This window comes from Rhipicephalus microplus, chromosome 3, assembly GCF_043290135.1.
Source record: "Rhipicephalus microplus isolate Deutch F79 chromosome 3, USDA_Rmic, whole genome shotgun sequence".
In the NCBI taxonomy this organism is placed as follows: domain Eukaryota; kingdom Metazoa; phylum Arthropoda; class Arachnida; order Ixodida; family Ixodidae; genus Rhipicephalus; species Rhipicephalus microplus.
Window position 1 is genome coordinate 127,523,275 of NC_134702.1, and position 17,752 is coordinate 127,541,026.

Consider the following 17,752-nt stretch of genomic DNA (forward strand, 5'->3'; position numbering starts at 1 on the left):
CAAGCTCTCACGTCTCTACTGTCAGCGCTCTTCTAGAGTTGTCCGTAGCATACTCATGTGGAAGCTTTCAAGAGAAACTGATGTGTGTGCGCTTCACGCCATGGCTGCGACGAGATGGACGTCACTACAAACGAAGCCAATGACGCACCTGCTTGTTGGATACGACGCTGAGATTGACGCAAGCAATGGGGCAGCCAATGTAGGCCACTCCCAACACCACTGCCGCACAGTTTTGCGCTTCTCCTAGCCATATAAAGCTTTAGTTGTAAAAAACCAGATGGCCAAAATTTCTAGAGCCCTCCACTACGGCATCCCTTACGATCTTCGGATGTAATAGTTGTATTATCTGAGGTGAAACCTCAGGTATTGTTATATTACCGGTCAACACGCATTCGCCGAACTGGTTAATACCTCTTATATTTTGGTAGTATTGACAACGTGCTGCGATGCCGTCCTCTCGAAGAGAGCGATTTTATGACACATTAGCTGGTATTTCTAGTTACCTCTGATTGGTGTGATGAGACAAAAAACACACAGGCTTGGTACATTGCAGCTGCCTTCTGAAACGCACTTTGGTTGGAAGGTGGTGCTTCCGCATATTTGAGGCCCAGATTTATCCCCATACGTATGGATTCTTTAACCTGTAATGAAAACAAAACATGAGTCTGTGTGCACAGGGCTGAGTAAAACGCTTCATGAATATTTTACACAATAATGATTCATATACGCAATTGTTCGAAGTAACAATACCATGTCACATCGACTGTGTAGTCTAAAGATAATGTTCGCTACGATCTACGCGTTCAATTCAAAGTTCGCTCACGCGAACCGAAGTTTAAACAGGGGAAAAGAAAACGACTGTGTTACTTAGCTTTGAATTGTCCTTTGTCAATCTCCGTGAACTGTAGATAATGCGCCTTCTCTTACGAGCCGCACGCTGCGAATTATCATTGGTTAGTTGTGTGCGGAAGTTCTATTCATTAGGTACGCCAAAATATTTAGCCCTCCTTCACAACAATTTATTTATAAAGGAATAAATAAAAATAAATAAAATTTACCAGCCGATCTTTGGCAAATCAACTTAGGCAGTTTAGGGAATATTGAAACAATAGCTGCTGCTGAGCTATAGTTCACCAAACCGTGATTGACAGATACCGTCATAGACGAGGCGCCGAAATAAAACCCGTGTAACCGGTTTTGTGAGGTCACAAGTCTGCCCAAATACTATAATGCAGCCACATTATACACGCCCGCAGATATCTGTCGAGCTATCGCACACAGGATTTTCGTATATACCCTTTCATGCTTAGTGAAAAGACACACAGCCGAAAGCCAACATGTTTCTTATCAGCTTAGCCAACCCATCAAGTCATGTGTGATAGAGTTCACAAGTGGCGCACAAAGTTGACACTTACACAAGGGCCTTTTCCTAATAGAGAGAGCCGTCGACTCTGTTCATAGTGCTGCCCTACTACAGATTGCTCGGTAGACTAACAGCTTGCGTAAAGCATGAGTGATGTTTCTGTCGCATGCTTTGCGTTCGGCGAGTATTTTCCACGTGCCGGGTGCCACGATGTAGTAGTTTGTGCTGACGTTTTGGGGGGGGGGGGGCAACACCACCCTGCACCGAAACTGCAGAGGGAGAGTGGGGACACGTTTTATTACGTGCACGTGACGTAGATTCTTTTCCCGGTGTCATTCTTTGCTGTGTATATAGCTTCTAGTTAACTCGACAGAACTAAAAAAGCACTTCAACAATTGCGCAGTGACTACTCCTCAGACGATCTCCCTGCTGGCGCATCCAATCAACAGACGGGGAACTAGCGTACGCAAGCACACACAACTGTAGGAATACAGCATTCATAATATTCCGAGAGCACAGTCGCGTTATTCTTGACCACTGGTTTTGCGCTGGCTGCCAGTAGACCTGTTTAAGAGTGTACATTATTAATGAGGCCGATGCCAAACAATGCCCACCTTCCCAAACATTCATCTGACCCGTAATCTGTTTATGTGCAAATCAAGCAGCAAGTTAGAAAGGATTGATGAGTAGGGGGCTCCATATACGAAGAGCTGCCTGAGGCTGACCTTTCTTCTTTCACTTGTTGGACTCCGTATACAAAAAGAGGATCCAGTCAAGAGCCGATCTATATCAGCATTTTTGCAGGAGAACTGCTATGCTTGAAGTTTGCCGTGTGTTGTACGTATTAAGTATATGATCATGAACAGATATTTGCATAAATATGTCACACAATCTGAAAGCTACTCGGCTAACCAGCACGCTAGCACAGCATAGCATAACTATGTATGGTATAGTAAGTGCAGGTTTAAGACGACACTACAAGCATTTTGCCTAGTTCTGCTCTGAACATGCCTGCTGATGGCTTTCATTTTACCATGCACTTACTGTGCGCCACGAGGAAACTCGTGCTGGCTTTCCACACCCGGAATTGCACCTTGACACCAGCGCCACGCGAATTCCCCAGATACATTTCATACATCACATGAAGACACTTTCTTTGTAGAGAGCGTAGGGTGCACACGTATGTTTCGTTCCCGAATACCGTCTCCTTCGTTTGGTATTCACTCAGACGGAGTTCGACAATGGTGTCTGGTGCCAACAACAAGCGCTTACCTTGCGTTTACACTCCCGAGCGCATGGCCGAAGAGTGGTGCAGTATATTCGCGTTAGTCATACTACGCCTTGACGCAATTAGCGAAGGACAACGCGAACGAACCTGCCCTCTCTTAATAGATGGGGTACAGTGGTCACTGAACGGGTTACTACGCAACACGATCGCGAAATGCCATTTAACGCATAAGTGTTTTACGTGGGGACCCAGCACGATTCCACTGACTTATTTCCACCATGGATATGACGTCGTCAACTATTTAAGAAACGAGAAACATTTCATCACTATCTACGACCCCTCAATAGCAGCGTTCAGCGCGAAACGTCTCAACCACAGAGAGCATGTTGTTCACAACGCTAACGGTGAAATATCATTTCCAGTTAGTGGTACTCAGAGATCGGCAGTTTCAGCGCGTCTTCATAACTATCAAGATGGCTGGACGGGCTCGAACGGCATGCTTGAACGCTGATAACCTGATAAGTGTGGTTTGTACGTGCGGTGCTGTCAGCACAAGTTTGCGTTGGAGTTCCAAAGCACACTCACGGCAGTGGCTGCTTTTGCGGAACAAGCCCGGCGCTTACTAACAATACGCGACGTAGCATTTCTTCTGAGTCCCAATTCTTAAAGGCGGCCAATAGGCCATACGCCTCCATCCAGGTCTCCTGTTCTTCAAATGATGATCCATGAAAGATCGGTGGCTCCTTTCGCTGCTGCATTACGGCCATGGCGGGCGTTGGTAAAAGGTATGTCATAGTAGTCGCAATAGTGGTGGTGGACTTTGGCTTGCGAGTGTTATCGTCTAGAGCCCCGTAATCCTGAGGTAGCCCGTGGTGCCTGCGACTTGCTCGCAAGCCGAGGTTGGCTTCACGGTTGGGGCTTGGCTCTCGACTGAAGGGAGGCATTCGGTACGTAGATAAGAAGTCCCCCCCCCCCACATATATGTTACGGGGTCGTGACGTGGACGAAGAGAGCAGACTGCAGGTCATAATACATAACTGTTTATTTCGGCCGCACTTGTGGACACGTAAAATAGAAGTCATATTACAGCAAGACACTGGCATTGATAGCGGCTAGCAACGGAGTTGACAAAGAGACAAAAGTACAGACATACAGACAAAAATTTTTACGTCGAAGGTCCCCAAGAAAAACTATTGTCTTGAAAAAATGAGGGCAGCGTCATGCCACCTCCTCCCACATCCTCGCGCTCACATTAGAAGAGGCTCCTCGGCGACGCTCCGCTCCCCCATGGCGCACTCGCCAACTCTTCCCTCTCCTCGCACTGACGTGAGGAGAGAAGGCAGTGTTGGCACATGCTCATAATTCGTGGCACCGCAAACCCGATTTTGATGCTTCACAACTAAAAATTGTGGCCAACAGTAACGCTTGCTGCGTTGTTTTTATTTCGATAACAATTTTATGGACACTCTCGGCTGGATTTCCCGCCGGCATCGTAGTGAGCGTCGATGTCATGCATCGTATATTGTCACGGGGTCGTAACGTGGCCAAAGACAGGAGACTTTATGTTGGGATTTAACTGATTATTTGGGCGAACCTGTGCCCGGTAAACGGAAAAGTTCGATTACAGTAGAAGTCTTGCACAGATAGCAGTGAACGGAGCGTCGGCCGTCGATCAACTACTGACAAGCGGCGAAGTGCGTCGGCATTTATACTCTTGCCATCGAATATTCTAGCGTTATTGCTGGCGGTGACGTAGGTTCCAGAATAATCTGTACAGTTCGCAGAGTAGGCGTGATCTTATCGAAATGATCTACCACAGTCCCGAAGCTTCTCGAAATCTGCAGGTGCGGTTTGCGCTGAGAATTGTGTAGTGTATTGGGGCGATAACAAAACTTGAGGAATGAAACATGACAATATGTATACGTATCTTTATATATGGAAACGCAAGAAAGAAACAAAATCCCGGTAAAAACTCCGGCGTGTGGATTCGAACATGAGACCTCAGCGTCGTGAATGCGATGTATTAACCACCGAGCCACAGAGATGTTTTTTCTTTATTATTTACTTCTGCACATCATACAATATTGTTACAGTGCATAAAGAGTACGTACAGCGGTAACAAACGGAATGGCTATGTAGTGACTAGAAATACTTTATACGAATAAGTGGCTCAATAAGTGGCCACTCTGGAATTGAGTCTACATTTATCCTACATTGCTGATATCAGATGTCACTGTTTAGTTTTCTTTTCTCGTAGTTTATTTTTACTATCTTTCGTCATGGTAATTATCAGAAAACTTCTTAGGAGAGTTGAATTATGTCTATTTTTATGTTGTCTCATTTCAGTTTTTGTTGCTGCTTTCTAACAATGTTTTTCTTAAGTAGAACTCCTTTTTCGTTTTTTTACCTGTTTTCTGTACCACTGTTTGCTGCATCAATTATTTTTTTTATATTAACTACTGTAGGAGGTACCGATTCAGTCTCTGACAATGGGACCTCCTTTTGTATACACAAAATTTTGTAAATGATTCGATGACAAATAAAATAAAACCATTTCTGAAATTTCATTTCTGAAATTCCGAGTCTTTAGTTTTACACTCTTGAATAAACTTCGTGATCTTTTGGCGGAAATATTCACGAATGGGCAGTGTATTGATGTCGGCAAGGTGGACTGCCCTGTACGTTTTCCAATACTCTGAAAGCCGAGCAACATAACAGTTTCAGAGGACTCCATCTTCTTCATCAATGACTGGTAAAAACCTGATTCTGCAGGCATCATTCGGTAAATCTGATTTGATAGTTCTCGGCAGAATGTCCCAGTAGACCTCTTCCCAGCAATTTCGACAGACATGTTCGATGGTTTCAGGTTTACGACAGAGAAAAGAGTGCGTTTTCTATGGTACAAACAGTCTCCGTTCTTGCATCCAACGTTTTAACTTCTAGATTACCTGTAAGAAGCTCAATGAAAAATGATTTTGAACTAGATGGCAGGGCCACTTTTCTTACTCGGGCCAGTACATTTCCTCGTTCAACGTATAAACGGCAAGCTATTCTAATGTACCATTTACCCCTGTTGGCAGGCATCTCGGGTAAGGGATATCGTGTTTTCAGCATTATAAGCAAGATGGCACAGTGAGCGTGCGGCGGCTCTCATGTCTCCCGCGTACTTTGTCCAGCGTAAAGAATAAGGGGGTGTACGCTCGATCATGCGCCCTTGTCTTGCAGTGGAGGGAATCGTACCTTCTGGCTAGCCTTTGTATTTCATCGGGACGATTTGTTCTAGTTAGCGGACGCACAAATGTCACCATAATCATTGCCCAGTCTCTGTTTGCGAAAAGAGCGTGCTATTCAGACAAAGCGAAGTAACAACTGAGACTCTAATTCGCGTTCATCTGTGCCTGTGAGTACGTTTCGTGCGTCATTTGTGCGTGAGAAACGCGGAGCACATTTCGATATGCTTGCTATTCTGCGCGTGACCTTCCAAATTGTTGCTGTCGCGTTCATTGCTTCGCCTTTGCGGCAAAGCTTTGATTTTTTTCCATCTTGCCTACCAAAGTTGATTTCTGCACTTTGAGGTCATACACGTTCATCCCCTCCTCTGTGGTGTAAACAAGCCTACAGAAAGCTGAACGAGTGGCCAGGGCTTCAAATGTAAAACGCAGTGTGTTACAGATAACATCTTCCACCACACGATGTTTGACGACCTAACAACTCCTCAGTGCTTGTTAGCGCAGTACGCAAAAACGTCCCAGGTTCAAAATCTAGCAGTGAAGAGAAATCAATGATAGGTAAGACAAAAGAGCTGTTCATCAATTTTATATAGCCATATCAAAACAGTAGGAGACCTTGCGAACAACAGCTCAAAAGGTTAAAATTCTAGATTTTCAGTCAGGTGCACTACTTGTGATGTCGAAGGGGAATAGTTAAAACGAACTATGGCAAATAAACAGTCACTAAAGATGGGGTTTGGTCTCCACCCCATCTGTGGCAAATCGTCTTATGCGCACTTCCTTCGTTCTCTCCGCATCTTTCTTAACACGACATTGCTTTATGCAGGTGAAGACCAAGACGAAATTGGCGTATTTTCGTCACAAACAAGTAGTCAAGCAAATACGCAAGTTCACAAGAAAAACAAGTTCCACCCACGAGAGTCGAACCCATGATATCTGCGCCCACGACAACATACGCCGGGTACCTTATCTGCTGAGCCATCACTACATGCTTAGTAAACATTAAAAGTACGCTTTTTACATCAACCACTAATATTTCACAATATTCTTCGTAAAGTGCAGTAATACATTATGACTGTGACATTCGCAATTAGCCCCTTCAACTCTTTGTCTCTAAGTATCCCTCTCATTGGGCACGTTTCCAGTAGAATATTTCCAATCTGGCCAACGCCTTAACACATCCCCAGGTAGCGACCATGGATGCCCCAAGAACCGGCGAAGTATCTGTAACGCACGACATCTTCACATGGATTCTACTTCGTGTGTCACTCCCCCAGCAAATGATTGCGGCTGGCGGAAGAGAAGACACGTCACACTTTCTTCTTGTCGCGCAGTGGTGTTTACTGACTCAAATATGCAGCTAGTACGTGATCTCAACTCGAATTCTACGTCCAGTCAGTCAGTAACAATCTTCTGGATGTGATTCATTTTTCTGTGCATGTTACGCTCTCGCCCTTAATTATTACAGCTACCAAAAGCGCTTAGGACCACAAGGGTCTTTGTTTAATTGTTAATGATAGAGTTTAGTCATCAGGATTGAGGTGTGGGACCAAGCAAAAAAGTGAATACTACATCTCATAGCTGTCAAATCGTAAGAGACATTGCAAAAACTCTCTATAACGATGCAAGCAAGCATTTACCATTTCTGTAGAGATATGTTTTACTTTCTTGCTTAGAGATTCATACGACAGAAAGATCAACCTCGTCCTTTTTTACACTTTGAAATCACTAAACAATAATATGAAATATGCAAGCAGTGCAAGGCCAGAATTTAGTAAATGGCTCTTCTCTCTGACCTGTAGTGTGACGCTCGTCCCCCTGTATTTCCTGCACACGTACTTGTAGAAGTCATTGCACGGGTCAACACCGAAGTCGAGTTGGGAGCGCAGTGTAATGGCCGCGTATCGGCAAAGCAGGCTGACACATTCACCTTTCTCAATGTGAGATGACGGAACAAGTTGTCTTTGTTCGGGCGGCATAGTCACTGAGGTGTTTATAGGTAGCGTTGAAGACTCTTCCGTTGTCCGTGTTGCTCTTGGCACCTGAGCTACCAGTACATGTAGGACCGGTAATGTGTCCACCTGTGTGAGGCGAAACACAAAGCAGAATATGTAGAAACAATTGCTCTAACTTACGAATATGCAGTACACCTCCAACACTCAAAATAACATCTGAACTAAGTACTGCCGTACCGCAACAAACGCGCCTGTCCTCTTACCATATCAGAAGATTCCAAACAATGCGTCTACCTTATAGGGTTGAAGTTTCACGTGAGCATGCGCTGATGTGGTGTTTGTAGTTACCAATAATCACAAAAACGTTTTCGCCAAGTGTTAGTTTTTTTTTACCTTTGAAACGATTATGCACTTATTATTAGATGTGGTATAAGTACAAGTTTTCCTATATGGCCTTACTTACCTAAACTTCATTACCAAATTTTCGTAGCCATAATCCGTTGCCATGTATTTGTATAAGATATCAAGAATATTATATTCATGCCATGATTCACAACAACAATATTTTGAGAACTGACGGAGCATGCAATATCCTTTTTAGCGATTTGAGAATAACAGATTTAAAACAAGCACAAAATTTAATACATGCAGCTACAAAACATAAGCGATAAATACGTTCACTATAAATGTGTGGGTGAATTGTCATGATACGCCTACAAAAATAAGGAAGTCACGTGCGCAGATTCCGTAGAACCCGGTAACTTGAAACCTTAGTAAGAAACTGATGCAGCTTTCGCGCACTCTGTAATTATCCAATGCAAATTTCAATACGTCGTTTTTCACAACCGTCAGTAACTTTCAGTATTCTAAATGCCCTAGGTGCTGAGTATTGCAATATTGGGCGGCTAATAAGTGTGTACATTTAAACTTCACTGAAATTGGTTAATATGAGGAAGAAAAAATTGTTAGAACACTAACTGAATAAAAACGGGTAAATAAACACCAAAATACACATAACTGAACAGGCATCACTGAGGCATAGTATTTTATTACGACTTAAGGGCACAAAAACGCGTGGCAGAGCAAAAGATAATGAACTCTCGCCAACGAGACATGAAGTTGAAAAATTTCTAAGCGAGGCTAGGAAATTAAAGTGGCAATTAACAAGAACATCGCATAGACAAGTGAGTAATAAATAAAGAGGTTGGATGTGGCCATAAAGAAGCCAGACCAGTTTTTGTGAGCTATCCCTACCTGCTGCTGCGAATAGCGAAAAGTTACCGCTTAGCTGCAAACACGAACAATTAGTAGGATAGCAACGAAGCGAATTCTTACATGAGGGCACACTAGGAGATGACTAGTATATGAACTGGCGTAACTATACATTGCGCCACAGTAATGTAAGTAAAGGAAGCACTCTTCTTTCACTCCAGCGTGCACACTCTTTCTCGCATCAAGGTAAAGTAAGCGGTGAGAGCGAACTAAGTATCAGGTTACCATAATTGCCAAATTCGCCTATAATAAGCAGATTGGGGCTTCTCTTTGTGCGGAGTCGGTTATAGAATTTTCGACGGGCTTGTTGCGTTTGTGGGTTGATCTGCGTTTCTGCAGCAATACACCAGAAATCTTAGCGATCATTCTGCAATGCACGTCTCTTGTTTACTAATAGTGTGTTTGTAACCCACCGAGTAGTTGATTGCATAGGTGTTCTCAGAATTCTTGATTAAGATGGGCAATGGTTCTTATCACAAGATTCCTTCTCCATCCTACTAAATAAAAATATAGAACAAATTTGTCAAGCTACCCCTCTTAAGGTGAGCAGAAGAGCATAGCCCCCTCCCTCCAAGCCGCTCCACGAGCACGCATCTAAGGTTGACCGTGAAAATATACCTTCAGAGAAATTCAATTAAACATTCAATTTTACACACTTTGAGGAAAACTACAAGTAACGTTATTTACGTTTTAGTAAAGATGATTTTAGTCGAATGAAAAACCCACCTTAGAGGTTTGTGCTCTCCTTCTTAGTTGCACTTTTTTCGTTGTACAAAGCAAGAAAGAATTTTTACATTCACCTTCGTATTTTAGTGGCAACATTTTAGTCAAAATAAATATATTACAAAGAATGGTAAAATTCGTTATGTTTCTCTTTTTGCCTTCGGCTTCCCTGTGATCATTATTCACTCAAATTCTCGGTAGCATCTGGCACCACTTCAAAGTACGATTCGCCTTCTAATCTTCAACTGAGCCCTATCAAGGGAGCTGTTATGGTCGCTGTTTGTCTAGTTCATGGTGCAGACAAAACATTACACCACCTGCCGCTAAATGGAACTATATGTGGATGCGAAGGAGCGGGGGTATGGTGAGCCGCACCGACAGAATCTCCTCTACGTCATTTTAAGCAGGTGCACGACCAACCAAAACATTTACCTGACCAATGCGGCCGGTGACCTTAAATATAGCACTGTTATAGAACCATTCCTTCAAAGCACGCGCTAGATACATAGAACGTGATTTCGCGCAAACAAATGCTGACGAGCTTTGTCTCACTAATATGTAGAACGCCGAGTCTGACGGCGAACGGCTATAAGCAAATAAGAAGCGCTCTCGCTCTCACCGAAACGTGGAATGTGTTTTCGCGACGAGCGTAGGATGGTGGAGTGTAGGAGAGGAGGGAGAGGAAGAGGTGACGCACATGCACTATAACGGTGGTCGCGCCGCACACCGGTTGAACTCCACCATAAGCTGCTTCGTATCTAGGAACAATCAGCATTGTGGTGGCACGTTTGTGTTCCGATTCACTCCCCGAACACGTGCGCCCGGCACACGCTCTCCCGTTGCCCATATCCGGCGTGGGTTACAATAAGTTAGGCAGGCGGGAGAAGAAGTAGAGAAAGAATTATAAAAAAATGCGGTTGAGATAAAGAAACACTGAGAGATATACAGAAAAAAAGATACAATATTAGAAGGACGTTTGAAAGGATAAGGAAGCAACATTTGCAGAAAAAGATCGAAAGTACCACAGAAAAATGTGGAAAGCCAGAAAGGAATTGACAGGCTGAAAACATGAAAAAGTAGGCTTCTTGAATCCAGGTACATCTGTGAATATAATGTAATCAATACGAACCCTGAAATATGCAAACCTGATTGCTTCATTTGACCAGATTAGTTCTTTTAAACAAACTACTGGTGTGGGTATTGATAAGTGATGCCGCTTTGATATCTAGCCTCGTAATTTACAATCTGATCATGTGACCAGGTTACGAACCATAGTTTAAATTCACGTGCGTCTATTCAAATAGACTATTAAAACGACTCTCAAAATTCACACAAGGCGTCATGTTCATACATACTCGAAAAAATTGTTAAAGAGGGCATGCCCTTGAAGCCACTGTGAATACATGTCAGCTTCTCTTGACCAAGGCACTTGTCATAGTGGGGACTCATGGGGCGTTGACATTTAAAAATTTTCCATCACTAAAATTGCAGCAAAAATCAAAACAGATCTGTTCGGCAGTTTTCAGAACAACATTGTTTCATTAGGTACGTGATGTCTACGTCCCAACTCAAGAGCTACACATTCCACACCAACCACAATATAAAGGACGTCCTTTCTTTCCACGTCTCCACCCCAACAACGATTCGAAGGTCTACGTCACTGCAGTTGTTCTAACACTAAACATGTCATATCAGAATGTCACTAGCAACGTGTTACTTTGGTTGTTCCACCAGCGCACGCCAACGGTTCTTCTTCAGGCCCACCTCTGGAAAAGCTCCCCTTAATATTTCATTTCAGTGAAGACCCCAAGGAAAGCTTGGCTCTGAAATCAAATAGTCATGCTTCTTCAGCAGGTGCAGTAGAAAACTCCTGAACAAAATCCTGCTAACTATTTACAACTGGCTAATATAGTGTCGCTTTGGTGAGCACTGCTTTTACCTCGCCACTGTGAAAACCTGTTCCCCCGGTTTTCAAGCCTTTTCCATGAACTGCAGCGCACTGGCGTAGTAAGGGGCTAACTCGGCCCCTCCCCCTCCCGATTCCCCCAAAATGTTTTTCACCACGGATACAAAGAGCAGAATGATAATTTGCCTGCCCCGCCCCACTACACAACGAAGAGGTAACCTCGCACCACCCCTTGAAAAAAATATTCGCAATGCCTCTGATGGAAGGCTTACGGCATTGCGCTGTTCCATCATTCCTTATTTTGGTAACATACGTCGCCAACACACTCTTTGTGCCGATGCGTACTATTAATGTTAAATTTCTCGTTTGTCGCGGAACATGCACCGAGCTTCTGACTTAATAATTGTTGACGAATCAGTTAGAACACAACCTTACAAAGCGGGGAACAGCGCCCAGAACTAGAACGCATTGTCGGTTCTTTGGTATTGCCCGTTCAAATATAGAAACTGATTTGTTTTTCAGCAGTGTGTATGTGTGCTTGTTTTCGTATATGGGTCTGTCTCCGTGCACTGTTCCAAGGTTTTGACTTTCTTCTATGCGAACTAGAGACGCGGGAGAAGGAGCATGATAATAGCAAGAAACGTCACGTAATAACAAAAGACACGAGGGACTTGGAGGTGTAATGATGGCTGCATATCATATTCTGAAGCAAATACAATAAGAAACACACTCTCATTTACATTGTAGCCTGCACCTTATGTGTTAGGATTCTCACCGTCGTGTCATCTTTCATTGGTGGCTGCTCGGTGACCAGGTATACAAGTACAAGTGTGCAGCACAGCAGTACTAAGAGCAGCAGAACCAGGACGGTTAGGAACATGACGATCCAACGGCGCATGCCATCGTCTTTAATATGAACCTGCGCAAATCAGCAACAGCTGAGGATACGGTCCTGTGTTTTCTCAGCATCCATGTAACTATTGGAAACTGTGGATTTATAAGCCATAGGGTATAATTTATTGGTATTTACACTTTCGAATTATCTCTAATTGAAAAAAGTTTGCCTCGTATCTGCATGTTACGCTGCTAAAGACGATAGTCTTGCATCTGGAGAGAGTGAACAAAATTTTTCTTTGATGTTCTGCACAAGAAAATTGGTGAATGGCATTCTGCATGCAGGCGCTACGTTAGAGTGCCTCGAGCCTGCAGCGGAGGCGAACGAGCACATTGAGTCACGTCAGACGTGAGAAATGAGCGCTATCAGGCAGTTGTCTTCGAAAACGAAGCGCATGAGCCCTGCGCGCCTGTCTCGGAAGGGCTAATGTGTAGAACGCAAAAAGACAGGTAGGTGCCACCACCGTGTCGTCTTAGCAAAACCCTGCAAACACTTGCCTTTTCGTGCAAGCGTTGCATGGTCAGCGCAACTTGATAAACGCTACGATCCTTAAAATTACTTTCGTATGCCTTTTTCAGTAACAGACACACACAGAGATTATTGACGTGTTCTTATGGTGCCTCAGATATATGCAATAATTGCTTTTTAATTGACAATCGCACAAGTGTGAGCGCTGAACATTGAGCAATATTAGCGGGCGCCGTAAAGAGGGTTAGCCGTTTGGGGTATCATTTTGGTACTGTTTAAGGTACCGTTAAGGGTGGGCAAACAGACAAATGTACAGACAGACAGACAGACAGACAGACAGACAGACAGACAGACAGACAGACAGACAGACAGACAGACAGACAGACAGACAGATCAAAGTCTTTGCGTCGGAATTCCCCAAGAAAGACTATCGTCTTCAAAAACTTGCGCTGATGAACAATTGAAAATTTAATGAATCTTCTCATCACGATCAGTGCTTAAAAAGGAAAAAGAAACATAAGAAAGTGCACGGCACAAGTGGAATCGTCATCTATCTTGCGTTCTTTCCTTGCGCTATCGCCGCGCGCCTGGTACATTCCGGCCACAAATGACAAGTGCGTTATCAGCATTAGATATCATTTTTGTCAGGAAAGTGGCCGGCGCCAAGTTTTCAAGAAAGGGAGTGCACGCAAGCCTGATTACAGTTATTCTTGTGGGACAAAAACACACCCTTTTTACTTGATCTTTTTAGAGTTTCTATATACGAGTTATATTGAGCATATAGAGTCCTAATGTACATGAGAGGGAACTCTGGCACTGAAGGGAGCTGAAACGCACGGCGCTTCAACGAGCATGGAAATGATGGGTAGTACACACATTTGCCTAATCTTCGTATTTCATGCCTGCTTTTTGCTCCATGTGTGTTCATGTGGCTTGGAGCTGTTTTCTCAAAAAACAAAACTCAGCGAATGTTCAGCGGTTGCGTTTCAACACCCCATTCTTTTAGACTTATCTTTCCAAATCGGGTCACGACATTCAAAATGGTTTGTTCTTTCCTTTGAAACAAAACCGAAACATAGCAATAAACGAAGCCGCAAGTACGATTTGCCGCCCGCAAGTACAAAGACTAGGCAAATGTATGTACTACCAATCATTCGCATGGTCGCTGAACGATCACAGTGGCTGAGTCCCCTCTAGTTAAATTTTGGAAATGCTATGATATTCAGTACGGATCTGAAAAATAGCTATATATCTTGAAATATTTCAGAATATGTTCGGCAATAGCGACAAAGAAATTGTAGCGGTTATTGATCTATTAGAAAAGAACAGGCATTTTGGTTCCCTTCGCTGTTCCATTGTTACACGCAACTGATGAAACTCCGTTACAAACATGGCAGTGTGGGACACCCCTTACCTTATTAAATTTCGTGCTACATGGCTGCCTCGTGGTATTATGAACAACGTCGCTTGACGTTAGTGTTCATAAATAATCAAAGTTGCTCTTTCAGGTGTTGGATTTAGGAGAATGATATGACAATAACACAAGGAGGACGTTCGTACCTGCTTCCGTTCGTCTTTCGTATCACGTGTGTTTTTTGTGGACGTTTGACTAGACGAGTGAAAGAGAAAACACCAACTTACCATGCTCCAGCAGAATGCGCGGTGACCATACAGAAACAGAGCTGCTGGCGTTGGCTGACCTTGACCCTGAGGGAGACGTGACTATTCAGTCTGAAAACATTAGCGCTTCGTGCTGAATCAGTGTGAAAGACACTGTTAAGTGGTGATGATGATGCCTCAACCATGTCTGATACCCACTTAGGGGAGTAGCCAAGAATTAGTTACATGAAGTTTTAGGCCTTTGAAGTATTAAATCACTGCATAGGTGTGAACAACACTTTTCAGAGCGGATGATGATATTTCAACGTGCCTCATACCCATTCACTGGAAGGGGCCGAGAATTGGTTACACAAATTTCAAGGCCTTTCAATAATAAATAACCGCAATGAACGGAAGAAACAAGGAACCTATAAACAAAAAAGTTTGTTGTTTTTGTCATTCACGTCACACAGTATAGTCGCACCTTGAATATAAACTACAGTAATATGAAAGCATACTGACTGTTTTCTTCTCCACATCCATTATGGGGCATCAGACCCAGTACATACGTGACAAACGTAGTCACGATCAGGGACGAACGCTATAGGGGGACGCTGTTTGTGCGACATCTTTGGGTCTATTTCGTTGCTAAATCAGTATTCCAGCTGATCGTCATATACTCCATCTAACCACTGCCTCGTAGCACTTGCGAAGGCACGAAGAGTGCGCGAGCATTATTTTCCTCACCACGTAATATCATTTGTGTTTTAACATAAATTATTAACAATAAACAAAGGCTCAAACCATGCATTTGCAGTAAAACTGACATTCACATGTGAATTCCAGTTCCCGATAAGTTTGCAATGAATACCTAGGTTTCATCACCTTCTTCACCTCCGCACATGGTACACAGCCATTGGAGGGCATTGTTCAAGTACACGAAAATGCTTCTCATCTCTACAGTAATATGCGATTCCCTAACTTCATTTTTCATGACGTGTGTAGCCCTGAAATACATTTTGTCACTCTGTCTTCTTTGCTGTAGCCTGAGGGCCTAGCGTAGCCTAATGGCTCGGGCCACGGTTTGTTAAACTAAGAGTTCTTTCAAGAAGAAATTTTTAGTGTGATATACACATATGCAGATATAATAAGATGAAACAAATCTTGATCTTAAGGAACAACGCCTTTCAACTTACTAGGTTACCGACTTTAACTTCAGTATTGTAGACAGAAAGCGTGAGTGCTACCTGAGCACGTCAGGGAAAGCATAGCTATTGCCCTCATCGTAAGTTCATAACGACGAAATAGCAGTATTGCTCTCTTGTTGCAACCTAACAGAGAGCAAATTTCCTGGAAATATGATGACCATATACTTACCTTCAAAAGGGATGTGTTAAGGTAATACACCCTCAAGAATAGTGGTGAAGCTTTTCCTTGTATGAGACAGATGAACCGTTGGAACTACGGTGCTTCAAAAAACGCAACGTCCAATAACCTAAACGCACGTAGTGTACTGAATAAATGCAGCGTCATTAGAAGTAAGATTAGCATGTTTAGGCAGCTGGTGGATCTATCCTTGCATAATTTGAGGCAATTGTCCCGCCTGATTTTCTCTTTGCTAATTGTAACCAATAACATTTTGTTTAGTTTTTAAAGCACGGGCAGGCTCCTAAAGTGTTGCACGTAGCGCAAAGTAAGCCTGCATAGGCCGGCTGTCTTCGTGTAATTCCACAGACAGCATTGTGCTGCTACCGCAACTCACTGAACCCTACCCGAAACATAATTGTCACTCATTACCAGTTGCATACGCTGTCTGTAGCATTCAAAAATTTTTAGAGAAGTCGTGACACCTCCTTCGCGATGATTCAACGTCCATGAATTTTTATCACAAATACTTGAAACCAATCTGGTAGCACTCACTAAAACCTAGTTGTCAAATAGCAATAATGATCATAAAATGGGTATCCCACATTTCGCGATAACTCCAAATATTGTGTTTGAATATTCAGTACCTGAACAGCTAAAGCAATCACATTCGCCACATGCTTTCACGACATAATTAACAGATAAGTTAAGATGTCAATTTCTTTAAGTTTCAGCTTTGTAACCATATTTCCCCTGGAACCCAAATGCTTTGGTTTCCCCGAAGCTGCCCGCCGAGTCATTTGAGTAACTCAGGTGGATCGCTGGTTGGCATCGTTTATGGTCAGAACTAGGGCAGTATCTGAACGCCTTCGAACCTCTGACTGCTGCCATATTTTTCTATATGCAGGCTTCAATTCAGTTTCTCAGTAGAAGTGACCTCTAAATAGCTAACATATTCAACCTGTGGTATACCTTCTTGCCGATAAATAGGGAAACTTGAACAAGAGCGCTTAGAGAAAAAAAAATAATATTGCACTTTCATAGATACTCAACAATAAATTTGTTTTCTAACCACGTTTCTTGAGCATGAGCGAGACTCCGAGTACAAATTAGAAAAAGAATACATGAACTATAAAGAAGGTATAAAGTGCAGACTGAAACATATACAAAGAGAAATTATGATGGAAACGGGGGGTGCAGTTTGCGCTAGTGTTTGCCCTACCGAGCAAGGAGCTTCTCTTCTGAGCCCATGCTCGCTGCCAGGTCACACACCTTCCCGACGTATTATTCGCTTCATTTTTCGTCACGTGGCTAAATTTAGGTGAGGTTACGTCATACTTTGGCGAGCTATTTTGGCGAGGATATGTCATAGAATTTGTGTTACGTGATATTGTGGCAAACATGTCACGTTCTATACATCTTTTTTTCAAATGGGCATATATTTTCTACACGGTTCTTCATTGTTAGAAAGCCTTGACGATCACTACACAGATATTTCTACACTAGTGTTCAGGAGTTGCACAAAATACAAAGTGGTCGCGCTCTTCATGTCACTTCACTGAAGGTTAATGTAGTGCTTTTTTCACATCTACCACAAACAAATAGTTGTGAAATTTCATGAGCGTATGTATAATGTAGTCTTGGTGTAACCGGTACTCACACGAGCTTTTTCAAAAAAAAAATCAATACGGTTTAACAGAGCTTTGGCATTGGAAAGTTGGTAGGATATCTGGAAACTTGAAAATCAG

General features: G+C 43.1%; 1 protein-coding gene across 1 annotated transcript in view; it reads right to left on the reverse strand.

Moving 5' to 3' along the window:
* Nucleotides 1–3,358, reverse strand: part of LOC142802642 (uncharacterized) — a 78,089-nt gene extending 74,731 nt beyond the window's left edge. The window contains exons 1-2 of the mRNA XM_075887627.1: nucleotides 3,215–3,358; nucleotides 504–641 (exon numbers count right to left, since the gene is read on the reverse strand). Coding sequence (XP_075743742.1) covers nucleotides 504–641; nucleotides 3,215–3,358 — 282 coding nt within the window. The remainder of the gene's footprint in view (nucleotides 1–503; nucleotides 642–3,214) is intronic.
* Nucleotides 3,359–17,752: the final 14,394 nt, after the last annotated feature.